Genomic DNA, 15003 nt, shown 5'->3' with positions numbered 1-15003 from the left:
TGTGTGTTGATGGTAATTTAACTGCCTTGTCCTTGAACGATTCTATTCTTTCAGCAAAATTTTCATATCAATGTTATGCATTTTTTAACCTCTTTTTACAGGTGAAAATATCGTTTTTTTGGAAAAATCATCCCCATTCGCCAAAAATAAAAAATATTTACAATGAATCGTACAAGGACACCACAAATCCCTGTACTAATGATTTTTTTTATGCTTTCAGTTGAGCAGATAGACTGGAGTCGTAGTCAAGGCAAACCTCTTTGAAGAAAAAAACGCATTTTGCGGAATTTGTTCTAACTTCGACAATTATAATTACTTTTTCATATTCTCAAGTGGATTTTGCAAATTTATTATTGTATTACGCTAGACGTATAACAAGTATTTGATATAAATATGGCTGCATTCCTTACAAAATTTCAGGCTTTTTCTTTTTTCGTGCACCTCAACATATATAACCCCTTAACTTTCCATAGTTTACGAAACAAGAACGAATGGGTTTAATCAATCCAAACATATTGATATTGTCAATTATTTCTACATAATTGCATATCAATTGGAATAACAAGGAAAAATGTTGTTTTTGATTTATTCAACTTACTTCTTAATTTAAACCAAACTTCAAAAGCTTCATGATTAATATATAGATATAATAAGTAAAAAAAAATGATGAATACATTAATTAATTTTAAGATTGATTTATGCCAAACGTGTCTTTTAGATATATTGATTACAAAATTTCGTAATTTTAATCAGAAATCAAATAACTCAGAGGAAATTATGCAAAATTGTACAAACGACATTTAAACAATTTTCAATCAATCTTAAGAATGAAGTGGTCTAAAAATGTTAGGCAATTTATGCGTTACATATCTAAAAAATAGTGCCCTACAACATGCTATAATCAATACTACTTTGTTGATATGCATGATATTTTAAGCATATACTTACAAAAATAGAAAAAAGAACACTGCTTTGCTCAAAGCTCTAACCTACATAACGCTTTAAAGGTTACCTTTAATATCCAATATTATGATTCTATCGGATAGACAACAACATCCATTAGAAAGTGAGCAGATGGAAAACAAATCCCAACTCTGAAACGGAACTTCTTCCAGTACATTACTTATTCAACTACCATCTCGTTACATACTTTCTGGTTGAGCGAACTACTTAAATGCAGTTTGTTGATTTATTCTTCTTTTTATCTTCGACAGTAAAATAAGAAATATGCGAAAAATCCTTCCCTCAGTCGGCAAAATAAAAAAAACGTCCGGTGGTAGCAACAGCACCACACGGAACAAACACCGACATTTTATACAAACTTTAACTACCTTCATGTAGCCACTTTGTAAAGGTATAGGAAGCAGCTAGCTACCCCCAACACTCGAACAAACAGTTTAGAGTCGATGCTGAGCCGCAACATTCAGCTCCGTCTGCTCTCCGGATCCGGGATTTGGGGGTGCTATACAGTCTCAGCAGTGTAGTGGTGGGTGGTCGTTTCCTACTCCTGTCCTGCCGAGATGGAGTGCGCAGGAAAGACACGGAAAACTGAACAAACATCATCTCGTATTCAATTCCTGCCGAGCAATACACGGGAACTGGCTGAACGACAGCAACAGCAGCAGCACTAAAAGCAGCCGAACATTGTGCTTCCAGGCTACAAATATTTGTGTAACTTGACAATCTTCAACCCGTTCGCCCCACCCCCACCCCCTCAAATCACACATCCACCGTCATCCTCAACAAACGAAGTTCGTTTCCTTCCTTTTCGTTTCGCCGTATTTGCGTTAGCTTTCTGTCTCGATTGGTAGTACCTTCCGGTTCGGTGTTCTTTTCTTGGGGCCTCCCTGTCCCGATGCATTCATGGGGAACTAATGGAAAGGAATAGTTGCCAAATTCTGTGAAACGTGCTTTCCAATCACTATTATTTGTTTTAGACAGTTCATCGGTTTATATGGCTCCGCTAAATATTACTACAATTTTATCTGGTTTATTAATTCTCTTGGCCGGCAACCTGTATTTGAAATTATGCATCTAAACACGTCATTTTTTCTAAAATTGGCAACATTGCGCCACTTGAACGTCAAGAGTTTGTCGTTTCGAATATAGCCGAATCCTATGCTTCATTCGTGTGCATAGAAAGAAGCTACGGTGATAGGTTCTTTCCCACTCGCAAAACGGAAGCGATGATTTCTAGGGACTCGGCTTTGATGTTTAAATAATGAAGGTCTTTCGTTCACTTTTACAAGATCAAATTACGTCAGTAATTTGGATGGTATCCTCATTATGCCATTGTTATTACCTTTGTTATGAGTTATGTTCACGTTCACCGGAAGTGGAGATTGGTACTACCTACGTCTATTAAACAATCGTTTTACCGGTACGTAGGAAATATGTGAAACAGAAAGCGGCTATCGATCAGAAAAAAAGATCCAGGTGCATCCAACTAATGATATTTTACTCCATGTGGTTTTCAGCTACCATTCGTTAACAATCAGTGAATGTTCGATGCAAATTCGAATCAACTAAATTCAGCAACGATTGCTACCGAAAGCATTCCGAACGCTTCGGACAGGCCAGTGATGAAGTACAATTTCAGTACTAGGCGATTTCGAACAGGCTATGTATGTACACACCGCACAAACCACACATCCGACTCAATCAACGTAGGACGGAAAAGAAATAAAATGCTAGGTCGCAAGATCCGGAAAACCTGTGACTAGCATTTTAACGAGGAAATCAAAAGTAAATTTCAGTTACCTGCATGAAAGGCAGAAGAGGGATGGGGGGTGTGGAATTTGGCATGCTTTTTCAACAAACGCCTGTTCCTATGTGGAAACATCCTGGCAAGCAGTGAAACGAAATACGTACACAGATTCCGTCGTAGATAGGAGCCAGATTCTCTGGAAAAGAAAGAATTTTAAATTGCCACTAAGACGGTTGAACATTCACGTCTCGCGTAAAAATAAACAGTTTGAAGTTATACACAAAGGAGATGCAGATATGAAGGCGAAAACCTAAAATGAAGAGACGTGGGCTTTGTAAAGATAAAAGTTTTGTTGCCTCTCTACACGAAAAGCACATATGTATTTGAAAAAGTTCCTATTTAGATATCTACACAGGTAAAATATAAACAGATATAGCGGAAAATGACCCATTTCTTGTATAGTTTGTACTAGTTTAAGTTCTGGAAGGGAAATAATTTTATAAAGAGATTGATTCATAATCTTTTGACCTGAGGGGTCATATCACATTGCACAAACTATGAAGTAGACATGGGATTCGAATGAAACCAAACCGCAAGTTTGTTGTTAATCAGAATTTTGTGGCATCGATATTAAAAATGTCTTACAATGTCGTCGTTGCAAACGGAACCCTTGAGCATACAAGGCTTGGTCGAATGATTGCTTTGCATATGCTGGTTGCATACCAGTGCGGGTAAATTTTCCAAATGCTTTCCAGCAGCACAGCTACTATATCAAAAAAAATGAAACATTAGTTTCAACTGAATTATACAGAATCGGTGACGTAATCTAGAATTACGCATGTGAAGAGTTCTGATGTAAATCATCGATTTTTTAGAAAATTCTTTAATGTAATGTAATAATTCCAACAAGATTGATCTATTAAAATTGATAAAAAGTTATCAAATCATTAGATTGAGTAGAATGATATATTAACCATAATTCACATTATTAGAATAAATATATCAAACTAGTTCAGCTCATTCAGCTCAAAATTAAACAATATAAAAAGTTATGATATTAATAGAATAAATTAAATTGATTAAAACTAACAAATTGGATGAAATGAATAAAATGAATGACAGTACAGAATCAATAAAATTAACAAACGAAGAAACTGAATAAAACGAGGGAACTGGAAAGTAATTATAAAATAAATAATATAAAATAAAACAAATAAGCAGCCCTTTAAGTTGGGTAGATCTGAAAAAAATTATCGGTCAAAAGGCTTAATTGTTAGTTTGACACCCAAGCTACATTTTGGAGCCAAAAAATTCTTTTGCGCCTCACCATGCCAGCAACGATTTGCAAAACTCTACGTTTTACCATCCTTTCACAACGGAGGGGTAATTCGGACCTCTCTATGGGACAATTCAGACCGTCAATTTTTTTATTTTTTTACAATTGAATTCTGAAATCTTTAGCGTTAAAAAATTAAATCTGGGTGGTCACAGCTGTCGATTGACGCATCATGTATTTTCTTTGCTGTGATATGTGTGTGTGTGATCGTGTGCGCAACCGCAAGTCGCTAAATGCTGGTTGATGGAATAGGGGGTCCGAGTAGCCCGTACGCTCATTTCGCATACAAGTGGTGAGCGTCTTGAAAATAGCTATGTTTTCCCCCAAACAAAAATCATTCCAAACAATAGGAGCCTCAAGCTTCCCAAAATACTTACGTGTAATTTTTTCACTTACATTGGTTACTTTATTCACGACTCTGCCACTACAATGTTTTTGTTTTGAGGATGGCAAAAAAATTAAACACGTTGTATCTCCTTTCCAAAAACACTGCCGAATGTGATTCATCTGTCAAAATAATGATTCAAAATAGCACTGTCACGAATATACACGACAGTCAGAAAGTCTTACGATTTTCTGAGAAATCGAGGGGGCTTGAATCACCCTTACACTCTTAATAGCCCCGGGTTCTCCTAAAATAAATAATATGCATTGAAAAAAATAATAAATAATATAAATAGGAAATAAAAAAAAATAAAATGAATAAAACAAATAAAATAAAGAAAACATAAAAAATAATATGGTTAACATTACTAAAATCAATAAATTAATATAAAATGGACGCCTGAAAAAAATCATTCAAATGATAAACTGAATAAAATGTATCAACTGGAACAATGATAAAAATGCCTTATATAAATACAGAAAAAAAATAAGTTGAAGGAAAGATATAATTAAAATCCACTAAATGAATAAATCAAATGAACCGAAATAACCAAAATGAATAAAAAGAATGCTGAGGGAAATAAAGATTTAAAATGAACTGATTATATATTTTAAATTAGATGTATTAAATGAATAAAATTACCAAATGAATAAACTGATAAAATGGGTATATAGAATGAAATGTAAAAAAAATAATGTAAATAAATAAAACAAATTATATAAATTTGAGAACCTTTGTTTCAGACAGTTCAAAAATGTTTGATAAAAGTCCATAACGAATGGTTAATTACTATACAATGCACTTTCCAGTGTTTCCATTCTTTTCTGCTTTCTCCTTTTCGTTTTCGCTCTTCATTTCTTGACGATGTCGTTTAAGAATGTTTGGCTATATCTATTTTATTTATGAATCCTAATTTATTATCAGGAAATTGGAACGTTCAATTTGTTTTGTAATTCAAAGATGTCTGTTGACCACAGTTTGCTGAAAAAATGAATTTTGTACATAATAGAATTTTCAGATCCAGTATTTAAATGCGTAATTGGAAATAGTAAACTGAGTTAAGGTTGAACAGAGGAACGGACAAAAATCGGAAACAAAAAAGGCAATTTTTCCACACCGTTCATTAGATCTTCACGAAACTCAATCAGCTTATGTAGAATATTGTTACAATACTGCTTATTGATTTTCATGAAGATCTAACAAACGGTGCGGAAAAAACTGCTTTCTGTTCAATCTTAAGGTAACATGTCCTCTCAAGCCTCTTAAAACAGAGAGAGAAGGCTGACAGGTAAATGTTTTAGAGCATTTATTTGCATTGAAGAAAATAGAAGCGAGTGTGCAGTATCTAGGCAATGTTAGCGATTTCTTTGTTGTGGATAGCACGAAAGCCATGCACTCAGTCGATTACAATGCAATCTCTTTACAGTTATTCTTGTAGCTTGGAAATTGTTTCGTTCGGAATTCTCGTCCCGGAGATACAAATTAGTGAGTCCTATTCAAACCAACACCACGAAATAGACTACTAATTGTGACTATAATTGAAACTCCAGCTGAAATGTTCTCAGCATAGAGTAAATAGGGACAACTGAAGCCTTCGCTATAAGCTAGAAGAATCGTTATACTTGGATCCTCCATCGAAAGCTCAGAGGGTCTTAGGGAGACTTTTTTTCCGGCTCTAATTTGCGAATATTTTTGGATTTTGATCTGTTATTTTTCATAAAAGTTCATGCCAATACAATGAATATGTATTTTCAATAATATCATCCTAAAATAGGTAATCTTAGTTTGCAGATGACATATTGGAACATATGTTTCATTCAAAATTCGATAGAGATAAGAAAAAATGTTCATCTTCAAACATCCACATTACCCAGTTAAGCGAATATTTTTCAGAGATACTCAAAGATTTCCCTAATAATATTATATATAAACACTCAGTATAGATTTGAACTAAATTGGAGTTCATATAGTTTTCGATTTTTTGGTCACATGCCTTCCCATAGTGCAACGTTTCGAAGAAATATCCCTTCATCTTCAGGGGAAAACAGGGTTTGAACTTTAATTAGTTACAGTTTTCTCATAATACAGAAATATTGCAAATATTCGCAGGGCTACACATATTTTTTCTTTTCAAGTAAGATGTAATACTAAATTTGTTTCCGCGAGTGACACTGTTGTATACTAGAATACAAAGGCCTTCAACATTAACAACTATTTCAGATTAATAGAAGATATCATGGCATAATGTAGAAATGGATAGAGAAATAACAAGATAGCTGTGAGGTATTACAGTTGCTACCAACACGAAGAGCGAGAGAGAGAGAGAGAGAGAGAGAGAGAGAGAGAGAGAGAATGGTGGAGTGGCGTGTGAGAAATAGTAGCTGGTGGTTAGTGCCGTAACTTTAATTTTATATAGTCTACTATATTTTGATTCATTACATCCTTATTATAAATAATGCATCTGGAAAAGGAATGTAGTCGGTTGTCGCCACCCTTTTGGTATTGGCTCATAACATTTCTCCAAATGCACAATACAGTGCCATACGCATATCAATGAAAAGCTGGAAGCCTTTGCTAATAGCTGGTAAATGAATTTAATTTATTTTGTCAGAATGAAAAAAAACTAACAATTTAGTAAAATGATAATTTTTTTCCATTTAGAAAAAGGTGGTTGGTTGTCGGCGCACTAAGAAAATTTCCTAAAAATTTAAAAATATGAATAAAAATCATTATCATTATTTATTTCAACAACCATCACAGGCATTTTAAATATCACTCTTCGTCAAAAGCACAAAATGTATATGTAAAAAGCTAGTGTGAATATTATGCACTACTAATGCACTGACGGATCGTTTTCAGAGCAATTGAATTAGTTTCAGGTAGTCAAAAACTACAGACAAATCAAACAGAAGTCCACGCTGGCACGCGGCCAGAGGTGGCGGGTCTAAGGGGTACCCCTCCCAGGATTTTTTAACAAAAAATTGCAAATGATCAAAAATTTTAAAAAAATTAATAATTCTAAATAAACGTGTATCTCGGCGACAGTTTTGTGTATCGTGGATAGCCTAGAAAATGTTCGAACAAATTGATATAAAAATAAAGTAGAACAAAATCGATAGAAGCCTGAGCATTAAAATTTTCAAAAGGCAGTACTTACTCGCTACTGATTGTCATGGTTAACGAACAAAGTATAAAATGATCCTACATAATCAGGTGTTCGACACAGATTGAATGGTATGTGATTCTAGCTACTAAAGCATATGATTTTTCCATCTTTGTCAGCATTTGGGTTTGTTTGTTTGAATTGTAGGGGATCTGGTCATACCCGGACCCAGTAAGGGTGTATGAGCTATAAAAGTTGTTGAAGTTTGCGTGGGATTCTTTGATAGTTTACATGGAGAAAGCCAATGTGGTCGTGTTTTCGCTGGTAGGTGGCGTTGTACACACTAGAATCATGACAAAGAAGACTATTCGCGCCAACACTATCTTTTCAATAGAGTGATATAGAAAGTTGGCGTCTTCTACAAAATTGCGCGAAATGCTTTTTAGCGTGATTCATCTGAAGAAGTCAATGGTCTATCTATCTATCTTACCTATCTATATATCTATCTATCTATCTTTGATGAAAATAAATAAATTCGTGAATATCGACTTCGAAACAAACTCACACACCACTTCGATAAAAAATTAATATCTTTTCCTATTTAAGTCGGATCGCTTTGCAGTTTTCCACAAAGATGTCTCCCTGGTTGCGACAATCTGTATACAACAGTACAACCCAGCTGTGAAAACACGACCAGACGGGCTTTCTCCATTGTCAAAAACGCTAAACTGGAAGTCGCCATCTTGATTTTCAGAATGGTGTCAAAGGTCGCTTCTGGCATCTATTCATAAAGCTCGTTCTGAAAATACTCATATTGATATGATTATAGAGAACTCTGCATTTGCCACAAAAGAATGGTGTGCAGACAACCGATTTTAGTAACCTTTTTGAAAACTGAATAAAAAAAATTGTGGCGAACATTTCGGCGGCAATCAATTTTTGAATAACAATATAAGATTAATTCACTTTGTAAATATTCTATGCGCATACTTTTTCGATCTTATTTCTTCTTTCTATAATACTAGGCAAATTATCTGAAAAAACTTTTGTTGACATTTTCACTAAAATATTTTGGTTGTGTTTGGAGTGTGTTTGCTTCAGCAATCGGCACAAAAAGAACGTGCTTGTATAGCACACAAATAATATTTGTCTGAATGACCATGTCTGCTTTTTGTCGAAATTTACCAGTGTCGGCAACCGACCACTTTCTCCTGTTTTTTTCGCCATGACCAGTAAAACCTAAATCTTGCAGACGAAGTTCACTAGAGTTTTGGGATTCAAAAATAAAGTTACTTTCGGTGCTTCACGAGTATAATATGAATATGAAGTATATGAGAAAACTATTATCTCATTATTAAGTTGATTACATTGTGATATTTTTAGTAATATATCATCCAACATCTACCTCACGGCTAGACGCAATGCTTCATTCAAGGGGTAAATACATCAGCACTGGAATAACTTTGGAGTAATATTACACATTAATTTGTCTTCAAAGTGAACTTACATATTATTTTTTAGGAAACAGTCCATTAATTATTGAGCAATTACAGAGGATGTTAACGGAATAGAATTTCTGGAATCACGTAGATGTGTTTTCATACACCGATATTTAAGATCGGTTTAATATTGCCCCTATCACACCAGTAGAGCAATTCTTTTTAGTTAGGGTATAGTAAGTAAGGCAGGAAAATGAAGAATTTTTAATATCTCCGCTGTTTGTGATCGGATTTTTACAATTTGTGGCATCTTTAAAAAATTTTAAACGACGTGATTAAATGGATAAAATCACCCATATCTCAAAAAATAAATAATATACCCAAAAAAAAAATAATAGTGTTAATGATCACGTTAGGTATTCCATTTAAAACTAGGTTCGATAAGAACGGCTCAGCCATTGCTGAAATAATAACATAACATTAATGTACATACACACACACCTACAGACATTGGCCCAATTTGTCGAGCTGAGTCGATCGGTATATGCCTTTCAGGCCTCAAAAGAGTTTTCAACGTTTGAGTTTTCTTTTGTTAAAATAAGCTGAAAGACGACATTTCAAGAAAAAATAAATAAAATCGTGTTTAAAAATTACGACAAAGCCATTTATAATTTTTTTTATTTATTGTCAGCGAAAGCCTTAAGAGAAACAAAATTTTGCTATCCGTAAAAAGTTCTTCTAACAACTTTAAACATGTTCTTAAATTTCATACTGTTATTTTATTATAGAATGGTTTGCATCATGTTTTCGAACTGTACCTAGTTTCTAATTAACAATTTAAAACTTGATTCAATTAATGGCACGCATTAACTTGATCCTATTTCATTCAAGTTTAGAACTAGAAAGGTTTGAACACCCTTGAGCACTAGCACATTTATATGAAAAAGATACAACGTCATCCATCGCACAATGAGCTTAAAAATCACATCTAGTTTATGAGTCCGCAAGCTGTTCCCACAAATGGCTTTCATGATGAAGAATAGAACAATTGACGAACGAAAAACATTCTCAAACTTAGAAAATTCATCTCAATTCAGATACCGTTGGACGATAACTGGCAATAACTGTAACCATCGAATAACGTACTGACCTCTATAAATTATTTTGTATCCTTCCCTTTGATTCTGGTCACTAGATCTCGCATTACTTTCCGATTGTTAGTTCAGTCTCGTACAATCTATCGTTTTGCAAATGTCTCTTGATAAACTGTTCACCGAGCCAAGGCAAGTAGGCAGCTATGCAGTGGGAAGCTGCCATCCATCGTATCGTACGAGTGGGTGTAATCGAGTATGCAGTTTCACATTGTCATATAAAAGATTATTGCTGAATCGTGACAAATCAATGAGTGTTAGTTGCGATATCATTCGATGGAATCGTCCACGTCAAATGCCAAAAGTCGATTCCACACAAACTATCTGCCAGCAGCATGACTGGACTACAAAACCCCATAGCTCACTCGCAACTATGTTATGCTAAAACGAAAAACAATGATCCACAAAATCTCCCACTCAATCCAACATTGTGTGCTGGCGATGGAACTGATTTTAGCATTTATTGGCTTCGTTCCGCAATTCCAGAATCCGTTTCATTTCATTTCAAAGTACCCCTAGTTTTCGATGGTAGAGCTAACACCGATTGGTTGTTGTTATTCACTTGCAGATATCCGACGATGACCGCATGAGCCTGACGACGGCCGTGTCAGATGAGGACGACGGGGAAAGTGTGATGGCCTCACCGTACAAAGCGAAAGCAACTGGCACCGCCGCAGCGTCGTTCAACTGTACCGGAGCAGTTCGGAAAGCAGGGTGAGTTACATTAATTCAACTGTCAGTTCAGTGTGGGCGAACAGTATCATAATAGGTCATAAGTTGCGGTTGTTATTTTGGATACAAGTAGGGAGTGAAACGAGCCATGCAAACTTCGAATTTGGTCCCTATAAACGGGTTTGTAAAGAAAGTTGGTCTATCAAGAATTTCCTAAATAGAGAGATTCATTTTACAATGGGATTTTTTTTTCACTATAGCGCGCTCCTTTACGTAATAGGTGCTTAACAGCTTAGAAGAAGAAAAATTAAAATTAATTCAATTAACCCTACGGTTCCCAATCGCGCCTCTAGGCGGGTTACTGGTTTATTGTTCAATATTCGAAACACGATACAGTCCCAATCAGAAACATATAACAGAAATATTTCAAAACTATATCTCGCATTGTTACTTGTTATATATTTCTGTTATTTTAACTACTAACGAGACCTAATTTATAACACAATATATTACAAAAAATGTGTTCTGTTATAATCTTATTATTTCATTCTGATCGGGGTGCTTGACAGTAAAAATCAAGTTGAGTGTGCTGTGACCGCAAATTGTGTTTTGAATAGTAGGTGGTAGAAAAATGTTGAAAAATAACGTTTTACATTCGTCTCTTGATCATTAGGCTCGATTTTTATAATCGTTTTAAGACTTTTTGTAATATCAAAGGACACAATTTGCGATTGTTTATTAGAATAATAAAAGTGAAGCAAATACAGTGAATAATAGCCACTGTCGAAACCGTCAAAAGCGGAAGTTTCACATCTTCTAAGAAATTTAATGGCACAATACAACGCATCTATTAAACATATCCCCATATGGGTATAGACGGTTGGCATTGTGTACGTTTGGCATAATGGACGATAGGCATAACTCACAAAAATATTAATGTAATCGTTATGCTTTCTTTACTGTAGATTTCAGTCATACGCTGGTTTTTTCGGGTTAGAAAAAACTATGCTTTACTATACCACATCTTGGTATAATTTTAATCAAAATTGCAAAATGAAAAATGCCATGCGAGATATTTATCCCTCACAAGTGTACGGTTTTCTTCTTTTTTCCGTGGAACTGGATATTTTCACATTTCACGCCTATTAGATGTAACGCCAAATAGGGACCATCCATAAATGACGTATCATTTTTTAAGTAATTTTTAACACCTCCTCTCCCATCGTAGCATTTCGTCACAAACCTCCAAATACCCCCCCCCCCCCCTGTTCCCGTATTTTTTTTTAAATAAAAAACGATGTTAGTTATTCCCCTTTAAAAAAGCTACGTAGCCTGACATGACCCCTACCCCCCGTCGTCACACATCATCACAAAATGCAAAACTCCCCCTCCACCATATAATGCTACGTCATTTATGGATGATCCCATATTGAAGAATAATGCAGAACAATTAAAAAAATATTAAGTATTGGAACCTATGGAAACTTTCAGTGTTATGAACAGCATCAGCATTTAGCTACGGATGTGATGTTTGTAATGATACCTTTTTATTGTGTACTCGGTTTGTTGATTTTTCTCGGTGAATTTCACCGAGAAAAATCAACAAACCGAATGCATTAGAATTTTACGGTGACCAATAAACTCTAAAAAAACCTTTTTATTATGTTTATAACCTTCACCAACAGACCCCTTGGCCCCAATGGTGGTTGCTTAAACTAATTACACTTTAAAATTGCCAACATTTTCGCTTTTGTCGCATTCCGCGTCCGGTTGAAGTCAAAGGCCGTCGCCACATTGTTAAAAATTCGCTGGAGTCCGGTAACAGCGCTCTGGCAACCATAGTTGATTCTCCTGAACGGACCTCGCAGAAGAGAGTTATTACGCAGAGCTCGAACGCGGGCTTGAAGATCCAGACGTCCGAGGATTGTAGGGCAATCCACTCTGGATCCACTAAGTCCGAGACGAACAGGGCTCGAGAGCAGTCCCTCCGAATGTTGAGTGTATCGAGGTGTATTAGCTGGCAACGGTTCTCATAGCTCGGCAGCTGAAATCTGTTTCGCCATGGGAGATGCCGAAAGGCGAGGCGTATGAACCGGTGTTAGGCAGCCTCGATTCTGTCAATCCCGTTCTGGTAGTACGGATTACAAACAGCAAAACAATATTCTAACGTCGAGCGGACCAACGCGCAGTAAAGCGATTTAAGACAGTATACGTCCCTGAAGTTTTTCGCTATTCGGAAGATGAACCCAAGCTGTGGTGATGCCTTATCCACGGTGTATGAAATATGTGGTTTGAACGTTAGTGCCGAATCCATGATGACTCCGAGATCCTTGATGTGAAAGTGTCTTGAAATGCTCGAGCCGAAGAAATGGTAGTTAAACTGAGTCGGATGGCGTTTCCGCGTGAACGTAACGATTGAGCATTTGCTCGGGTTTAAAACCATTCTGTTTAGATCACTCCACGTACTAAAGCTGTCCAGTTCCCTCTGAAGAAGCTCGGCAACGGTTTTATCCCGTATTTGTCGAAAAATGTGCATGCCGTCGGCGAAAGAAAGGCGGGGTCCTTGTAATGTGATATTGATGTCATTAAAGTAGAGGAGGAATGTTACTGGACCGAGATGGCTTCCTTGTGGTATGCCGGATATAGCGAAGAATGGTGCAGATAGACAGTCCTTAATGCTGATTTGGAGTGCGTCCCAGTATGCGTTGAAACCCGATGGCGCGATGCGGACGGCAGTAAGGGGATAGTTACAATTTGTATAATACTTGCTGAGAAAGGCGGCTTGGAAGACCCTTTCTCCACCCACACATACCGGGACCGGGACGACTGCTGAACGCTGGCGGCAAGGGCTCGACTATAGCGTGGGGATCAAGGGGTTTCAATAGTACCAACTGCGTTGCCTCCCAGTATGCGATCGGCATCAATACTCCTTCGCAAGGGCGGTGTAGCTTGGTATAGTGGCATGGCCATTCGTAGCGGAGTCCTCTGCAGGACCATCGATGGGCCGGGTTGCATTAGAGAAGTACAGAAGTACATGGAAAATCAGTCGGCCGGCTCCAAATGTTCTGGGTGCGGCTGTCCTCAAATTCCCTGAACAATATGCCTTGCGGCCATGTGCCAGGGTTAAGAGCTGCATCACGGTACTTTGGGTGAACTACAACTTTGAATGATATGAAAGTACTAACTTCTATGCCTTTTTAACAAGCGGAATAACCTTTATCTCCTCGTTACAATTTAGTCCTTCTTTAGACATTTTTTCGACAATCTCTTTGCTAACGCTAGGATAAAAACGGAAAAAATACATCCAGAACAGCGGGAGGTGGAATCGTAACAATGTTGTTATTATCGACTAGCTTTCGATCACCAATAAGAACATTGCGCAGGTGGGAAAGACCTCTCTATTTCGACAAACTATGTATCAGTACCACGCCCCGATGAGACTCAAAGACGTGTTTCCTTTGTCGAGACACCCGTCTTTTGACTATGGTATTCGCTCGAAAAACTTCCCTATTTCAGCTCAGCTGGACCCGAATCGACTAACACTGATAGAATATATTCGTAAATCGCTAAGAATTAGTTTCGTGCAGAAAGTTTTCATAATATATACGAATTTTTCGTACATATTATGAATCATTCGTAGTTCTATTGAAACACTTTTATTTTTTATTACGAGTTTTTCGTGAAAACCACGAAACGACTTTCGTTGGCTTATTACGAAACAGCTTCGTTCGGCAAACGAATTTTTCGCTGCTATATACGAATATCTTAATAATATTTACGAACACCATTCGTCAAACCGTAAACGTCAAAAGAGCTTCAATAGAGGTAGAATATGGAGTCATTGTTGCTATACGTCAGATAATTGTTGATCATCGGTCTGACTATTTAGTAGCCGTATCCGTGTCTGCCGGTTTCAGGAAGATTTTCTGAACTTCTTTAGCTTCCAGTTGATCCAGAAACTGGAGCAGTACGGGTTCAGTTGAGCCATCGCGAACTGCTCGTTGGTTTTGTATGGATAAGTTTGAGTTATTCTCTGCCGGCGCAATGTCAAAATATACTATTAAATATACTATTAAATACTATACTATTAAATACGAAAACTTCCCTTAGATGAACGAAATGAATTCGTGCGACAAACGAAACCGTTCGTAATATACTCAAACATTTACTGAAATAAACGAATTGTTTCGTTTCATTCACGAAAAATAAT

At 36.4% G+C, this 15003-nt stretch overlaps 1 protein-coding gene across 2 annotated transcripts in view; it reads left to right on the top strand.

Annotated features, from left to right (window-relative positions):
• The window catches only part of LOC131692350 (protein still life, isoform SIF type 1), a 432447-nt gene that overhangs the window by 366480 nt on the left and 50964 nt on the right, over positions 1 to 15003 (top strand). For both annotated transcript variants that reach the window (XM_058979344.1, XM_058979345.1), the window contains one exon: positions 10690 to 10835. In XM_058979344.1, the coding sequence (XP_058835327.1) occupies positions 10690 to 10835 (146 nt within the window). The remainder of the gene's footprint in view (positions 1 to 10689; positions 10836 to 15003) is intronic.

Source organism: Topomyia yanbarensis, chromosome 3 (assembly GCF_030247195.1).
Source record: "Topomyia yanbarensis strain Yona2022 chromosome 3, ASM3024719v1, whole genome shotgun sequence".
Lineage (NCBI taxonomy): Eukaryota > Metazoa > Arthropoda > Insecta > Diptera > Culicidae > Topomyia > Topomyia yanbarensis.
The sequence above is the reverse complement of the archived record's forward strand: the minus strand, read 5'-3'. Positions and strand labels throughout refer to the sequence as shown.